The sequence below is a fragment of the Corvus cornix genome, chromosome 4A (assembly GCF_000738735.6).
Source record: "Corvus cornix cornix isolate S_Up_H32 chromosome 4A, ASM73873v5, whole genome shotgun sequence".
Lineage (NCBI taxonomy): Eukaryota > Metazoa > Chordata > Aves > Passeriformes > Corvidae > Corvus > Corvus cornix.
In genome coordinates, this window is record NC_047058.1 from 12,023,127 (window position 1) to 12,039,024 (window position 15,898).

Sequence of the window (15,898 nt, forward strand, 5' to 3'; positions counted from 1 at the left end):
AAAACCTCCTAACACAAAATATAACAAAACCTGGAACAGATAATACTGATCTCACAAGACTATTCATAGCCCGATGAAAATAGCAGCTAGCTGAAAAGGCTGCTGTCCTTACCTCTTTGTCCACATCATGTCACAATGTAAGGAAATAACCTCCTTTTGCTTTACAATGTATGGACACTTCCCAGTACCCTCATTAGTCAAGACAGCCCTTGTAGGGCAGGTCAAAACCAAGAGTAGCATTGTATTAAGAATGATGGATGTGGTCCTGGCACCCACAGTCATACTGCAGTTCCCAGGATCTGCTGTAGTTAACAGCACCAGAAAGGTGTAGAGTCCATGATCAGCCCTGTGCCCCTCTCTGTCTCACGCTGGAAAGTCCAGCCCCATTCTTCCTCCCATCTGATCTCTTCTGCAGTCAGTGAAATATGCAGAGGCATTGCCATCATTACTTTACAGGCAAACCACTGACAGGCATTATAATGCTCATTGTCATAATACTATGATGTTTAATGGATGCCCTCTGCCAGGAGAGTAAAAATAAAAAGCGAACTGTAGGATGGTCTTTCTCTTTGGGAGGAATGGGCTGAAAACCAGCATAAAACCTCTTGTCCATGGGGCTGGGCTGTGTTTCCCTGCCTGGAGTCCGGTCTGCAGCCACAGAGGGAGCGGTGTGGTCCCAGTTTGTGCCCAGTGTTTGTGCCCAGTGTTGGCTGCAGCCGGCGCTGGCCACGGTCACCACAGTCACTGGGCGGCTGTGAGCGATGGGGCAGCTGCAGCAGGAGGGGGCCAGATGTGAGTCCCACTTAGACCTGTGGCAGCTCAGCTGATCCAAATGCTCCCTTTTACACACAGACAAGCCCTCAAGGTGCAAAAATACAGATGGGAACACTACTGCACAAGCTTACAAACACTGCTCTTAAAGAATGAAATCGCTGGCAAGTAGGACAGTGCTCCTAAGGCAGCCAAGGGCTGTCCCACTGGGAAGGCACATGGCTGAACAGCAGACACCCCTACCCAGGTCTATTCTGCCTGTGGCCACACTCACACCACCAACCCTCTTTCCCCCTCTCTGTGCTCACATCTCTCCTCTCACTGGAATGAAATAAATATATAAAATACCTGCCTTTCGTTTAGTTGTTGAAGCTCCACAGCATCACGTGAGCTCTTCCAAGGTGCATTATTTTCTCATAATTTGCAATAAACACTTGCAGCTCTGAACTGTCTACTCCTCTGCTGACTAAGAACAGCTGTGAACTACAAGAGCAGAGAATATATTTAATTGCTTTCTGAAAAGCTATTCCACTAAAAATGCTGCCACTGCACTGACTGCAATGGTATTTTGTCTGATGTGTCACAGAGAAATGAGAGAAGGAGGCCTACTGTTCCTACCTAAAAACCTCCTAAGCAGCTAAGTCACAGAAATGGCCTTCAGATGAGAGACAGCTGATAAGATAAAGAATAACTGCAAACAAAGTAGGTAATTGTGGTCTCCCAGAGCAGCCCACATCTAAACACATCTGTTACCATCACACAGGAAATGTCAAGGCCGAATTCTGGTGATGCCAGGCATAAATGCCAGAATTACTCAAACTCAACTGCTCACAGACTTTATACATATTTTTCTCTATTCAGTGAGGGCCATACATGACACAGTGTGCCATTCCCACCTCAGACAGAACGATGAACAGCTCGTGTTGCTGATAACCCCCACTGAAGGCAGCTTTGGCAGGCCCCGAGGGGCAGCTAGAAGAGAGCAGCTCTGACCTAGAGATGGCTCTCCACTCCAGTGTGCATCCCAGAACAAAAAACTACTGCTCAGTTCATTCTGAGCACAGCCCTGGGTGGTTTCTCTCAGATCAAGGCATTGTTTCACATCACACTTTCCAATAATGTCCAGCATGATGGAAAATCTCTGCTGTTTTATTAAAATCTCTTCCCTCCCCCTCCCCTTGGGCAGCTTTAGTGAAGGATGTCCATTGATCAAGAATGGCTCTGAGATGGCACAGAGGAATTGCAGGAATTTATCAGGGCAAGCAGGTCTCTAGCCCAGCCTCTTGGGAACAGCCAGGAGAAGGTATTTGAGAACAAAAATACAACACAAAGCCAAAAAAATGAGCAAACTCCCCTATTCAGTGCACGTGGGGAATGCAAAACTGAGGAAATGCTCCACTGACCACATCAGAAGTGGGTGAATTCTGCTTATTTGCACTCAGCCTCAGAAATACCTTGGCTTCCAAAGAACAGACCCAGGACATTACAAAAGGTTCAGTTAAGGATGCATAAGGATTTTTCCTCCCCTGTACATTTCTACCCAATGCAATGTAACCACCACATGAATAATTATCTCCACTGAACTCTACTCATCTCCTTCTAACAAGGAACTGCATGGGTGGAATTTGCATTACACACAATTTACTTCCTTTTAACCATTTTTAATTAAATGAACCATCCTACGGTTACCACCTAGGGTAAACAAAAGACTGAGCTTCTCAATCTTAATCATTATTTCCTAGAGCCAACATTGCCAAAATAAAAACATCCATCAGAGGAGAAGTGTGACTCAGACTCCTTAAGGTCAACAAGTTCTTTTAATGGTAATAAACTGATAATCCAATGCTATAGTCTAAATATTTGAGAGTTCTGTTTATTTCATAGGTGGGAACTATTTGCAGAGTTTGCAGGATGTAGTTCATTGTAATTCTGTAGATTGCCAGAACACAAATAAACAAGCACAGCCACCTGGGACACCAAGAAATCCCCTAATATCCCAGCGAAGAGCGATGGCTGCATCTCCAGAGAGGATGCCAGTATTTCAGGGGCTTTGCTCTGCCATCCTGGCGGACCTGCTCTGCCTCCGTTCATTCCCAGCACAGGCATTCCACTCCCAAGAGCTTTGGTGGAGGCAAGAGGGAAGAGCTCCCAAACCTCCACTAAATGCACTTGGCTTTGGGGTAGGGGCTGGAGCTTGTGCTGAGGTTTGCTCTAAATTTGCACTTATGTCCTCAAAAGAATTAGTTCTAAAAGAATTTGCATTCCCTATGTATTAGTTTGGAACAAGCCTTCACCCCCACAGCGTAGCTGTGAGCCAGTTTAGGGCTTCTCATGGACATCGTGCTGCGCTTCTGCTGCACCGACATTTCCATCAGAGAAACATCCTGGTGTCCAGGCTTCCCTCTCAGCCAAGGGAGAACAGACATGTTATATCAGCTTTAAAGAACCCAGCTGTCCTGCTAGCAGGGTTTCTAGATGCCACATGGTAGGATGGGTACTCTTAAAAGCATCTTCTCAGCTGTTATACTTGAAAAGGCAACAATAAATAAATATATGGTATCTAAAACTGAGCAATTAACAGCTTAAAGCTAGAACACTGCAAGTATTTAGATTAATTACACCCCTGTCCCCCTTTGTCACTCACTCATCCTCAGAACCCAGATATTTTCAATATGAAAAATGGGAGGTGGAAGATAAGTTTTCGCTGAGTTCAAACAAAGAAACTGCAGAAATGGAAGATGAAGAAAAAAACAACCACCCATGAGAACTTCTGGCTTTTATTTTTGACCCAGAAAAATATTTGCTGACCTCAGCTGTGTTTCCTTCCAAACACAATTTCTCCATGTTTGCCTGCAGTGGTGACATGTCTTAAATTGCTTTCCTGACCCTGCTTGCTATGCCCCAATAATTGTGAGCTTGCAACACCTATCCTGGTCAGGAGCCCTCCGGATCAGAAGCCATTTTATTTAAAAAAACACAATGCTAAAACCACCTCGTTTTGTAACATGGTGGAGAAGTTAAAAATATGTGGAGCCCAACTCCTTTGTACTCCTTGCCTGCTGAGCTCAATGGCATGAGGCACAGCATGGTGATAAATCCCAAGGGAAAACAGTGCTGTTTGTTTAGGAAACTTTGCATACTGAGGGATCCTTCCTTCTGGTCACTGATTATTTTTAAGCCTCGGCCACGCCTGGATGATTCTGAAATACCTTCATTCTAGTTCTGAGTTAACTGTAAAACAGCAGAGTGCATCTCATCATTCTTTGAGATATCTGGAAGGTATAATTCCCTCCAACATCTGGGAACAGGGGTTGTGGAAACACTCTAAGAAGTAATCTCCTGATCTGTAGTTTCTAGTTATTGATGCCAAAACAAAAAGGGGCTACATCCAGAGGCTGGGGTTAGCCCCCACATTATGGAAGGGCAGAAAAATGATGCTCAAGTCCATGTCTGATCTGGGATCCACACCTTTTTCTCTTCTAATTCCCAAGCACGTGCTGAGGCCTGGACTGGTCTGTGCTGGGCCTGGTTCTAGTACAGAAATGCACTACACTAAAATTTTAACTAAAGCTGTTTTACTTTGTCACCCTGACATACAGTGAAAGGAAGTTCCAGGGGGAATAAGCCCATTGCTGAAGCTGCCACATCACCTGCTTTCCATCACTTGTTTTCCATGAGAAAACAAATTCATACATGGCAATATTTTTTTAAAAACTGGCCACTTTCCTTCCAGAAACAATGCAGTTTCCAATACAAACACAGACTCAGTCATTAATTCACCTACTGCAGCCATGTATATGCTCTAGGAGCTGGATGACCCGAATGGGACAGGAGGTCCTGGCAGCACTCGCTACTCACAAGAAGGAAAAAGGGACCTGCTTCCACTGTCTGTCCCCTGCAGTGCTCTGAGTAGGTGAAAGATTTCAGTCTGTCCAGTGAAGGATGACATCCAACACCTACAGCCGTGAGGAGGCTAATACTACCAGAGATGGATAGTCTCAATTCACAAGGAAATTAATAATTAAGTAAATCAGATGCTACAGTAATTTCAACACAAAGCCACAGTTCTCATACTATGCTCTCTCTGCTGGAGAAAGTTGCAGTAGGTTAATTAGCTACAGGCACAGCTATAAACAGCTGTGCTTAAACTAGCACAAATCTGCATGTGGACATGGCCTGTCATTTAGTTTAGCTTAGCATAAAAGTTCAAGCAAACTCAAATGAGAAACCCACACACAGATTACACTGATTTTATTAAATAACTAAAAATAAAATCAGTATCAGATGATCATCTGGTACCACTTCCTTGCACAGACAAGGTGTTTCTTCCATCTGTGCAGCTACATGAACACTTAGCAAATCTTAAAGGAAGGTGGGGAAAACAGACTTTTTGGATAAAAATAACAAGGTCACCTGAACTGTTGAGCATTGTAGTTTTACTTCCAGGTACTTAAGCTGAATTAGATTGGGAGCTTTTATATGAGCAGTGACAACTCTCATTCTGCCCAGACATAACTGCATGATGATGCTGTTGTGTAAAATGCACGTTATGCTGCAGAGGGTAGGATGCCTGCCCAGGGACACTCCACACTGGTGACTCTGCTCTGCAGTGTCAGCCCTGTGAGCTGCACATCTGCAAGAAGGCAACAGCTTGGGCTGAACCTCCTGAAGTGTGATGGAGGCTCAGCCAAGCAGCCACCCAGAGCAGTTCCCAGCATAATCCTCCCTGGGTGAATTCCTAATCCCATCTGGTTTGGCCCTCCAAGACCAACTGCACCATTAGGTTTAACTTGCAAAAAAAGTAACTCTGTTTTGAATCAAGTGTCACTAACAAACCCTTATTTTTCTCAGGCTCTGATGCCTGCTGACACCCAAGGACAGCCTTGTACTCCTTCCAACTTTGTTGCAAACATTGATTATTGCTCTGTTTTTCTCCCCCCACACACTCCCCTGCTACATCTCTGAATGCAGATAACAATATTGATTTAAATGGAATCAAAGTGAGCCTGATGTACAATGAACACTTTGTCCATGTTGTGCCATACTGTGGCAAGGGCTGCCCCTTTCCCAGGGACGGAGGCCCATTAAAGGGACATGATTTATGAGTTCAGGAGGAAAAAAACAAGTTTGCGCTTCAATTACAGAATTGTGCAGGAGAGCAGAAACTTGGGTCACCACGTGGAGTTTCTCAGATGTTCTGCCAAAGGTGGAACGGGAAGGGAGGTAAAGGAGATGGGTTCAGCCCTCAGAACCAACTAGCCCCTGCCTGCTGACACCCTCACAGAGGTTTCACAGGGGCAGGTCAGTAGATTTCCACCGTCTGGACCATGCCCTGTGCTATGCCCCAGGGGCAGAGATGCAGAGGTCCAGAATGGTCTATAGCATCACTGGAGAGAATAAGCTCCACTGCAAACTATTTTATGTGAAAATGACTCACTGCCAAAGCAATCCAAGAAAGGCAGAAGAACCAAATAGGTCATCGGCCATAGGTTACCATGGCTTATACAACAGCACTGATCACACTGGAGAGATGGCTGCAAAGGGAGCAGAAATTAATAAATGCTGGTTTTATTGCCATGCCAAGCATTTACAACAATGAAGCATGAACAAGGAAGTAAATAAAACCAGGATGGAGAGGGGAGACTAGGAAAATACAGACAAAACAGCAGAAGTCACAGGAAAATGACACATCATGTTCAAGGTTTTTTACAAATAATTTAGAATACAAAGTGGGGAAGCAATAACAAAAAGTACATTATAAATCATCAAAAGTACCCCTTATTTTCTAGGACTTTCCTTTTCTCAGAAGTTTTTTATGTCAGATTTTTGCTACAGAGAAAGTTGTGGATGCCCCATCCCTGGAAGTGTTCAAGGCCAGACTGGACGGGGCTTTGAGCAACCTGGTCTAGTGTAAGGTGTCCCTTCCCATAGCAGGGGGGCTGGAATTAGATGATCTTTAGGGTCCCTTCCAACCCAAATTATTCTGATTCTATGATCTCTCTCCTCTGAAAACTGGCAGCTGCCTCACAAACTTAATTTTAATAGATGGGACAAAAACACTCTGCCACTCTGCAAGAGGATTTAATAACGCAATTCATCAACGCAAGATAAGATACACTTTTATTTAAACAGCCCAAAGTCCCGGCCAGACCCACGGGAGTGATGCCCCATGTCAAAGCAGGACCCCGCCAGCCCGGTCTGCCCCGAGCCGTCACCTGCAGAGCTGCGAAAGGCACGGCCACCTCTGTGCCCTCGGCCCCGCCGGACGGCACTGTGGCTGTGCCAGGCGCTGTCCCGACCCCGAGCGCTGCCGCCGAGCACACGGGCACCTACAGCCCGCGTCCCCACCGGCACTGCCGCCCCCGCCACGGGCGCCGAGGCTGCCCCCGTGTCCCGCCCGCTGTCCTGCCCGGCAGCTGCTCCGTGCACCTTTCCGACCCCACGCTCCGTGCCCAGCGCACGGAGCCCTCGCGGGCAGACCCTGCCCGGACAGGAGGTCCCGGACCCCTCCGGGGACCCGCGGGCGCGGCCCAGGGGCGGGGGGCAGGGGGGAGCGCTACCTCCGCCCGGCCGGCGAGCGAGGTCCGGCAGGGCACCGGTGTGTCCGGTCCGGCGGCTGAACCCGGCACACGGAATGGAACACGGAGCGCTCGTACCGAGGCCCGGCCCGGGGCTGCGCTCCCGCCATCCCCCCCGCTTACCGCGGGGCTGTTGCCCGGCACGGCCGGAACCCCACAGCCCTTACCTGCCCTCGGCGGCGCGGGGGCGGAGAGCGGGGCTATCCCGGGGCGGGGCGGGGCTATCCCGGGGGCGGGGCGGGGCTATCCCGGGGCGGGGCCATCCCGGGGCGGGGCCATCCGGGGCGGGGCCAGTCCGAGGCGGGGTCAGCCCTGGTGAGGCCATCCGGGGCGGGGCCATCCCGGCGGGGCTATCCCGGTGGGGCCATCCCGGGCGGGGCTATCCCGGGGCTGGGGCCATCCGGGCATCCGGGGGCCGGGGGGCCATCCCGGCGGGGCTATCCCGGGTGGGGCCATCCCGGGCGGGGGCTATCCCGGGGCGGGGTCAGCCCTGGTGGGGCCGTGCCCACCCCGCGCGGCAGGCACGCGCAAAACCCGGGCCGGAGCAGGGGCGGGGGTCAGGCCGGTCAGCGGGGCAGGGTGGGGTTGGAGGCAGCTTGGGCTGGGGGTCCTTTCAGTCTTTCCGAATACTGTTAGTGTATATTAACACAAAATAATCAGTGTCATGCTTGTCTCAGGCAGGGCAGGACCCGCCTTGGAAAGGCAAGGTGTTAGGAGAAGTGTAGGGTGTTAGAAGCGCAGATGTAAGTTACCAGGAGAGGTGTGAGGTGTTCGGAGAGGAGGTGTCGGCAGGAAGGCCACCTTAGCCCCAGCGCGCTGTGTGAGGCAGCCGCCGGGCTCGGAGAAGGCAGAGCAGCCGCCCCATCTCCTCTCAGCATGGCAAAGTTGTCTCCTTTTGAAACAAAAGCTGTCCTCCCCTCGGTGTCCCTGGGGACAGGAGGGAGTGGAGAGGGATGCTGGGGACCGAGCGTTATTCCAGCCTTTAACTCGGGCAGGTAACAAAGAGTGAACCCGCCCAGCCCCTGTTCTAACCCAAACCAGCAAAAATTAAGCTCCACGTTGGGATTTGAAGGTACAGTTCCAGCAATTCCAGTTTATTGGGATTTCTACTCCCTGCTGTTTACCTCGGTAACTCAATCTAGACCTGTGACGCTGCCCTCTTCAGTGCCCCGCCGGTCTGCGTCCTCTCGCACCAGGGCACTGCTCCCAAGACGCAGTAATGCATACATGAGACAAATCCTAGGTGGGAAGGAAAAATCAGGAGGCTCCAGGAGACCTAGGGAATGTGCCTGCCTCACTAATTCCCCGGGGATCGTTTACAGTGCGCCAGTGCCACGTTAGGAAAAAAGCAGTGCATCCCTGAAAGGATGCAGCGCCCAGGCACGGAGAGCAACACGCAGCTGCTGGCTGTCCCTGCTGTCCCCACCCGCCGCAGACACGGCAGCTCCCCCTGTTTTCATCTTCTACAACAGAGAAGGCTGAAGCAAAGCCAATCACACTTTGACATCACTAAGAGTTTGAATTTCTGGGTGCTGGACAGTCAATGCTTCTGCATAAAGTGGAGGCAGGAACAAGAGCTTAGTGTAGGGTTTATTTCTGGCCACTCCTGTTCAATGCTAGAGAAAAGTGTGACTTGGGAGTGAGTAAATACAGTCACATGGGGACAACTTTACAACAGCCTGTAAAATCAGTGAAGAAATATGTTTTATTACCACAGCCTGTGCCTCCAATGCTTTTCTCACGTTTCAGTCTTTTAATATCTTTGGGGAAACAACTGGCAGAAATCACATAAAACACTAAAATAGTAGGCAGAGGTGGGAAAAAGATTGGATTTACTTGCTACTTTCTCTGTAGGTTTTCATGGTCCATATCCTAAAATGAACTGCTGATTCAAGTCTAAGCTTTGGGCTATTAAGCTTAAAGCATCAGGAGGTGTTCTGAGTCTGAGAGATGCTGATTGCTGCCTGCCCCTATGTCATTCATTATTATGACTTCTGTCTTCCAGAACAACTGCTCTGTGTACTGAAGCCCTGCTTCCTGGAAAGTGCCTGGACATTGCCTGCTGATGGGAAGTAGAGAATAAATCTTTTGTTCTCTTTCACTGCCATATGCATCCTTTGCTTTTGCTTTATTAAACTGTCTTTATCTTGACCCGTGGGTTTTTCCCATCTTACTTCTCTCCACCCCATCCTGTCCTGCTGAGGAAGGCAGTGATAGAGCAGATTGGTGAGCACCTGGCATCCAGCCGACATCAACCCACCACAAAAAGGTTTGTTCATTCATATTCCCATCACAAAGAAAAGTCCCTCAAAACCGTCATGACTTTTCAGAGTACATTGTAGGACTCCCCTTTAGATGAGGTGCACCTCTAGTTCAGGTGAACGGTCCTCTTGTTATCTTGCCCATGTTGGGACCTTTGCAAGTACAGCCATAGCACAACCCGTTGTTCTAAGGATTTTCTTTCTGTGCTATCCTTTTTCTTAACTCAAATCCAATTAAGCCTAGAGTGTTTTCAGTATTTTTAGCTGTGACATTCAAAAGGCTGCCAAAAGATAGCTGAAAAGTGTATACCAGTGTGATTAATGCTCTCGGCGTTTCTTCATGATTCAGCTCTCTTAGAGGAACTAAATGTGGAAGCGTGACAGAATCACCAACAACTGTTTCACTGGGGGTTTTCGTTCAAATTTTTGCAACCCCAAAATTTCCTCCCCAGCTACATGACTGCAGTTCTAAAATTACTGAAAGCACCAAGGGAAGAACACAGTGCTTTGGAGATGCCATTTACTTCCCACTGTTTTATCACAAAAATATTTTACTGAGGACAAACTGCTTCTCAGTTTTGTTTACTGAGTATTAGAATTTTGGTTTACAGCTTGCCAGAATAAAGAAACAGATAAAATCCTCACTCCACTAGGACAAATGCTCCACCAGCAAACCATAAACATAAATGCAGACTCCAAAGGAGAAAAAAAACCCTGAGAAATGTGTATATGAGCAGGATCCTACTTCTATCTGCAGGAACTGGACAGGAGCAGAGTAACAACATGTCTCTTTAGACACATCCTTTGCAATCCTGCTGCATGTCTTACTTGGTAAGAGAAGGTAAGTCATGTAACAGCCAAAATTCAGCAAGTAAAATTCAGTGCAGGTCAAGTGACACTACATGGAGCTCATCCAGTTTAAACCAGCTAAGAACCTGGCCTTATTTTATTTGGCACTGTGGACTTCAGCTTTTACTGACGAAAAGCTGAGCTGTTTTAATCAAAAACTGAGGCTCTGTGTCCTTTCTGCTGTAAGGTATAAATCTGTATTGGTTGGCAGCAAGAACCATGAAATATTTTTGATACCATCTTGCTCAGCAGTGCAAGATGATTCTTTCTTTTAATGTAATAAGAGTTTTAAAAGACAAGTTGGCTCATGTTTCAGGGAATTTTCTGAGAGACTTACAAATCATGTGGCCCAAGTCATGGGAAAGATGTTACTAATAGCTTACAGCAAAGCCAACAGTTTTTGTAGGGCCACATTCATCCTGGCTACCAGTGACGGATTGGGATGGCAAACTGCATGCAGCCACCCATGGCTCAAGCAACACAAGGGGCTTGAGTCTGCACCAGGTACAGGGCAAGGTCCAGGCTCCTCTCTGGAGTGAGAAGAGATGGTTACTAGAGGTGAGGTTTCCCTGTAGAAAAGGAGAAACCCAGGCACCTGTAGAAAAGCAATATCCTTCTGGAAAACAGACCTACAAGCCTGAGACCTCCAGCCATATCTCAAGACTGGTATTGATCAGTGTTCGTAAAGGAAATGGGAGAGTTTCCACATGCATGAGATAAACCAGCATGGGTTGGTTTTGTACTGCTCTGTTGCAATACATTTATTTCTGGCCAGAGTGAAACCAGCACAGAAAAGGAAACACCATGCAGCTCTTACCACCATTGTCACTCCAGGTTTGCTGTGCTGAACTGAGGATTTAGGTTAGATACATAGCAAAAAGCATCCTGAGAAATCTGTTCTCTGGCTCCCAATAAGCGCAGTGACCCAGCTTACAGCAGAAGACAACACGGAGCAGAAAGTAACTTCTCAAAGAGGGACGATTAGGAAAGCTTTACCATTTGCAGACAGAAATGTGCTGTTCATGGTTAAGTGATACTGCCTGGTGTCCCTTCTGCACACTGTTCCATCCCTGCCCTCTGGATGCCCTGCACACTCCCTTCTTGTCAGCAGAAAGCCCTGAGAGATGTATGTTTGCTCTTAACTGGCTTTAAAATTGCAGTGTGTTGTAAGAGGAAATAATACGTTCTCTTCTGTTGGGAAGACATCCAGGCATTCCTTTAAAACAAGCAAACAATAAATCTTCTCTCATATAGAGGTTTCTTTGAAATATTAGTGAGTTTGCTGCGCCTCTTGCAGTCCAAATCACATTTAAGAAATGGGTTTCTCTTTGGTTCTGAGAGGATGTCCTAAGTAGTGGCTACGCTGCTGCACAATACCCCACAAGGAAAGGTAACACAGAGGCAAATCTGTTTTCAAGATACAAAAACAGGAGTAGGTTTTTCTCTGCTTAATGAGGACATCTGCAGTTAGATTACTGAGCAAACTCCAGTGAATAAAAGTGAAGGATAAAATTACCTACAGTGGCACAATGTTCCCCACAGCTGCTGTTTCACCACCAGCACTGCTCAGCACTGTTGCATTTCATTATGAGAAACCTTTTACCAGCAGGGTACCAGCATGCTGGAGAGCCAGGCCTTCCAGCCCACCCTCCAACCTCCGGGGTCGGCAGAGGCTGGATTCGTTCATGGATCTGTCAAGTCAAATAAGAAATCTAAGCAGAAATGTTGTTTAGCAGTACGAAACCATGCTCTGCTCCAACACAAGAGTCAGCACACAAACATTTCAGGTCCATAAGACTACTTGTTACAATCAGTACTGCACATTATCAACTCTGGGATTTCTTTTTTGAACTAAAAGTCCACATTTTCCCACTAATTCTTCAAGTGCTGTAAGTAAACACCTGTCTTGAGAGAAGTCCCACTGAACTGCCGGACATCAGTGTACAAATTCTACTCAAATGGGTTTCAAAACTGCTTATAGGCATAATTTTGAAGGACGAAATGCATTTGGTATCTTGTGCCTTAATAAGCAGTCAAAGCAGAGAGGAGAATTCTTAAGAATAATTATTTTAAAAGGAGAAAGGAACCTTAGTTTGAAGATGATTTCTCATTATGAAATATCAGAATGTTTTTCCCTGACCCCTTACAACAGAACACATATGCCTTCCTTTCCCCCTGGTTCCATCAATCCACGCAAGGCTGAAGCACTCACCTGAGCACATTCCCATCTCAAAAGGGAGGTTTTATCCAGTAATGTACACAAAGATTTTGTATTGTAAAAAAGGCTATCAAAATAGGCTGTTTACTTAACATGCATGGAATAAACCAGGACTCTGCCAGACTTTTATATTATTAAAACATGAACAAAGATGCCTAACTGCATTATGCTGATATTTAGTTAGAGGAAGTATTGCTTTTGCTGTATTTGACCTGAGGGACTACTGAAGAAAACGAGTTTGGCTTACAGGAATAAGATCACAAAAATAGCATTTTCTAAGGAAACAGGAAAGATTTGCTGATGTTCTTTGGAAGTGCAAATTAAGCTGCTACATGAGGGATAACACATAAAAGGTATTTAAAAACTGTCACATGGATTTGTGCTCAATCACAACTAAAATAGTCCTTTTTAATTGTCAAGAGCCAGGCCTTGTATTGAACTCCCACACCATTTGATGATCTCTTTGTTCAGTTCATGACCTAAAAAAGGAAACATTTGCAAAAAATGCAAGCACCCTATGAATGGCATTTGAACTGCAAGAGAGATTATATTATTCAAATAAACTTATTTCTAGAACTTAGCAACTAATTGTCAACAATATTATTATTATTATTATTATTATTATTATTATTATTGTTATTATTAATACAATGTTGAAGTATCAGGAAGAGGCATTGCCCTGGTTGGCTTAAAAGTCCAAACTGCAAGAAGCTGCTCATAGTTTTTAGTCCTTTCTGAACATGATGACATATTCAAGATCACTGTGTGCTTCTGTAGGGCCGTACTTTTTAAAAAATAAAAATTATGTCAGTCATTGATTTGCTTTCTGGTTTTTGCTCTTTTAGGGTATACTTGGAACTATTTTAAGATTTATTTCCATGCAATCCACAGGATGGAAGCAACCTTTCCTTAATGAAAGAGCAAATGAAACTGACCTTTCGTGTCATTGTTCACCACCACTGTGCCCAGAGGTAGAAATTTAGGGGAAACCATTAATTATTGCATGGGTCATGATAACTTTGACAATCCTGGTGCACCTTAGGTCAGTGTCTCCCATCTATAACATATTCTAATGATGAAACATAGAGGCTAAACAGCAACTTTCTACACACATATGCTCAGTGATGCAATCCTCGTTGCCTGCCCTCAGCCCTGCTCCCACAGCTGCCTGCACATGGATGGCTCCCGTGCTGCAGGAATCTCACCGACACCACGGGACTCAAATCAAGGCTGCAAATGATCGTTTGTAAGGTCAGGGGCTTCCTGTCCCAGGAAGACACACTAATTACATGTAATTAATGCTAGCAAGGTACAACCACTCTAATCTATCTGCTACAGGTCATTTGTCAGCTGGGGTGTGACCTGCCTCCCAAAATCACAGTGAACCAAAACCAGCTTTTTCCAGATATGCACAGTGACCGTGACGGATGCCAAACAGAGCAGTCCCAGCTGGATACATGATGTTAACCTGCAGAATGAAAAGGAGCAGAATGAAAAGCTGATGCTAATTAAGTACCAGTCACATCAGTGGGGCTGATAGATAAGTCCTTGAACTGGGTTTTAAGCCATTATTTCTTTCTGGGGGTTGTCTGCTTATAGAATTGGAAGCTTTTCAGCATTTCATACAGGCTCCAAGAATATATCATTTATTGAACATTATAGAAAAGGCCACCCGGTAGGAGTTTTACATCATCTCTGGCACAGAATCAGTACTCAGCGCTTGGGAAGAAAAGGAGAAAAAAAGAGCCCAACTGCATTTCTGATAATTTTACAAAGCCATTTCATTCTTTGGGAACGCCTGTACAAGCCTGTGGCTTTTCGCTTTTCCCTTGCGAGAGTGGGAATTACAGGGTAGTTTATAAACCAAGGCTGGTGCAGCAGGAGGAGTGTTGTGCAGGTGCAGAGGCAGGAGGAGCCCGGGAGCAGCACGGGGGGTTCCCCTGGCGCCCGGGGCTCTGCGGCATCTCCTGCCTGGCACGGGCACATCCAGCCCTGGCACGGGAGCAAGGACACGGCCCCAGGCGGCAGCCGTGCGGGACACAGAGCTGCACGGAGCGGGACTGCGGGCCACGGCTGTGTGCAGTGTGCCACCGCCACCGGCCGCGCTCCGGGCATCATCACCGGCGCAGGGTTGCACGGCTGCCAGCCCCTGGTGCCGGGGGGAAGGCGCGACAGGGGTGTAACTGTGCCAGGCTGGGCTGCCCCACGGCTTTTATTGGCTCGTTTGAATCAAATTGCCGTGTACAACTGGATTAGACAGTTGTTCTTCAAAGGTTACACCCTACACACTATTAAGATTCATATGTTTTTCAGATGAAGTCATCTGAGCTATTGCTTTCCCAGCTGCTCCCACGATGTACAGGCTGCTGACAGTTCCATTTTTCCATTACTTCTCTCCACTTTGCAAACTCAGCGCCCACTTGATCACTGAAGGATAACAAGTGCTTCCAAAGAATTTGAACAGCGGTGTGTAATTCGGGCTACAGGATCTGAGTCCCAATCTGTTGACGAAAAACTTTGGTTGCCTGCCACAAGCAAGTCAGAGGCAGGACAAAACAAGTGCTTAGGTTTATCTCATCTGGTCTCCTACACTGTTTTTTATTCAGGATTGCTGATCCTCTGCTCCACAACTTCATCATGTCATTGTGCTGCCATACTCAGTGTAATGAAAATAATTGAGTCTAATGAGATTATTAACGAAGCAGGAAAGGAAGCATCTTATCATTCTTCCTGAGAATTAAAACCAAGCAAACAAGTAACCTTCTCCTGGGAAGCTCCTGGGAATCAAAAGGAAAAGTGTCGTGAAGCCAGGCAAGCAGCTGCTCTTGGTTCTCATCACATTAGCTCGTTCACCTTAACATACTGCAGCATTTCCAAAGCATTGCCCAGCTTCCGGGAACCTGGAGTTTCCCAAGGAAAATGCCCCATCATATCCCACCTCAAGGAGCCAGTGCCAGAGCAGTCTGGGAAGCTGGCTGCCAGCAGGCAGAGCCAGGCTCCAGCTGCCACCAGGGACCCCGTGGCACGCCTGCTGGGAGAAGGGCAGCTGGGGCAAATCCAGCCGTACAACCATTCATTAATAATTAATGGCATATGCAAATATTATTCTGCCTCCCCAAGGAAAAGGCCACACAGTCCCACCAAACTCAGGCTCCTTCAGAGGGCAGCTGAGTTGCAGAGCCTGGATGCAGAAACAGCTTCTCAGTTCCCTCCAGGGGCCA

General features: G+C 46.9%; 2 protein-coding genes across 4 annotated transcripts in view; one reads left to right on the forward strand and one right to left on the reverse strand.

Annotated features, from left to right (window-relative positions):
• LOC104694449 (synaptotagmin-like protein 2) overlaps positions 1–7,560 on the reverse strand; it is a 36,780-nt gene extending 29,220 nt beyond the window's left edge. For all 3 annotated transcript variants that reach the window (XM_039572072.1, XM_039572071.1, XM_039572073.1), the window contains exon 1: positions 7,517–7,560. The gene's annotated coding sequence lies outside the window, so the exon portion shown is untranslated. The remainder of the gene's footprint in view (positions 1–7,516) is intronic.
• Positions 6,934–15,898, forward strand: part of VSIG1 (V-set and immunoglobulin domain containing 1) — a 34,760-nt gene continuing 25,795 nt past the window's right edge. The window contains exon 1 of the mRNA XM_039572233.1: positions 6,934–7,423. Within this exon, the coding sequence (XP_039428167.1) occupies positions 6,934–7,423 (490 nt within the window). The remainder of the gene's footprint in view (positions 7,424–15,898) is intronic.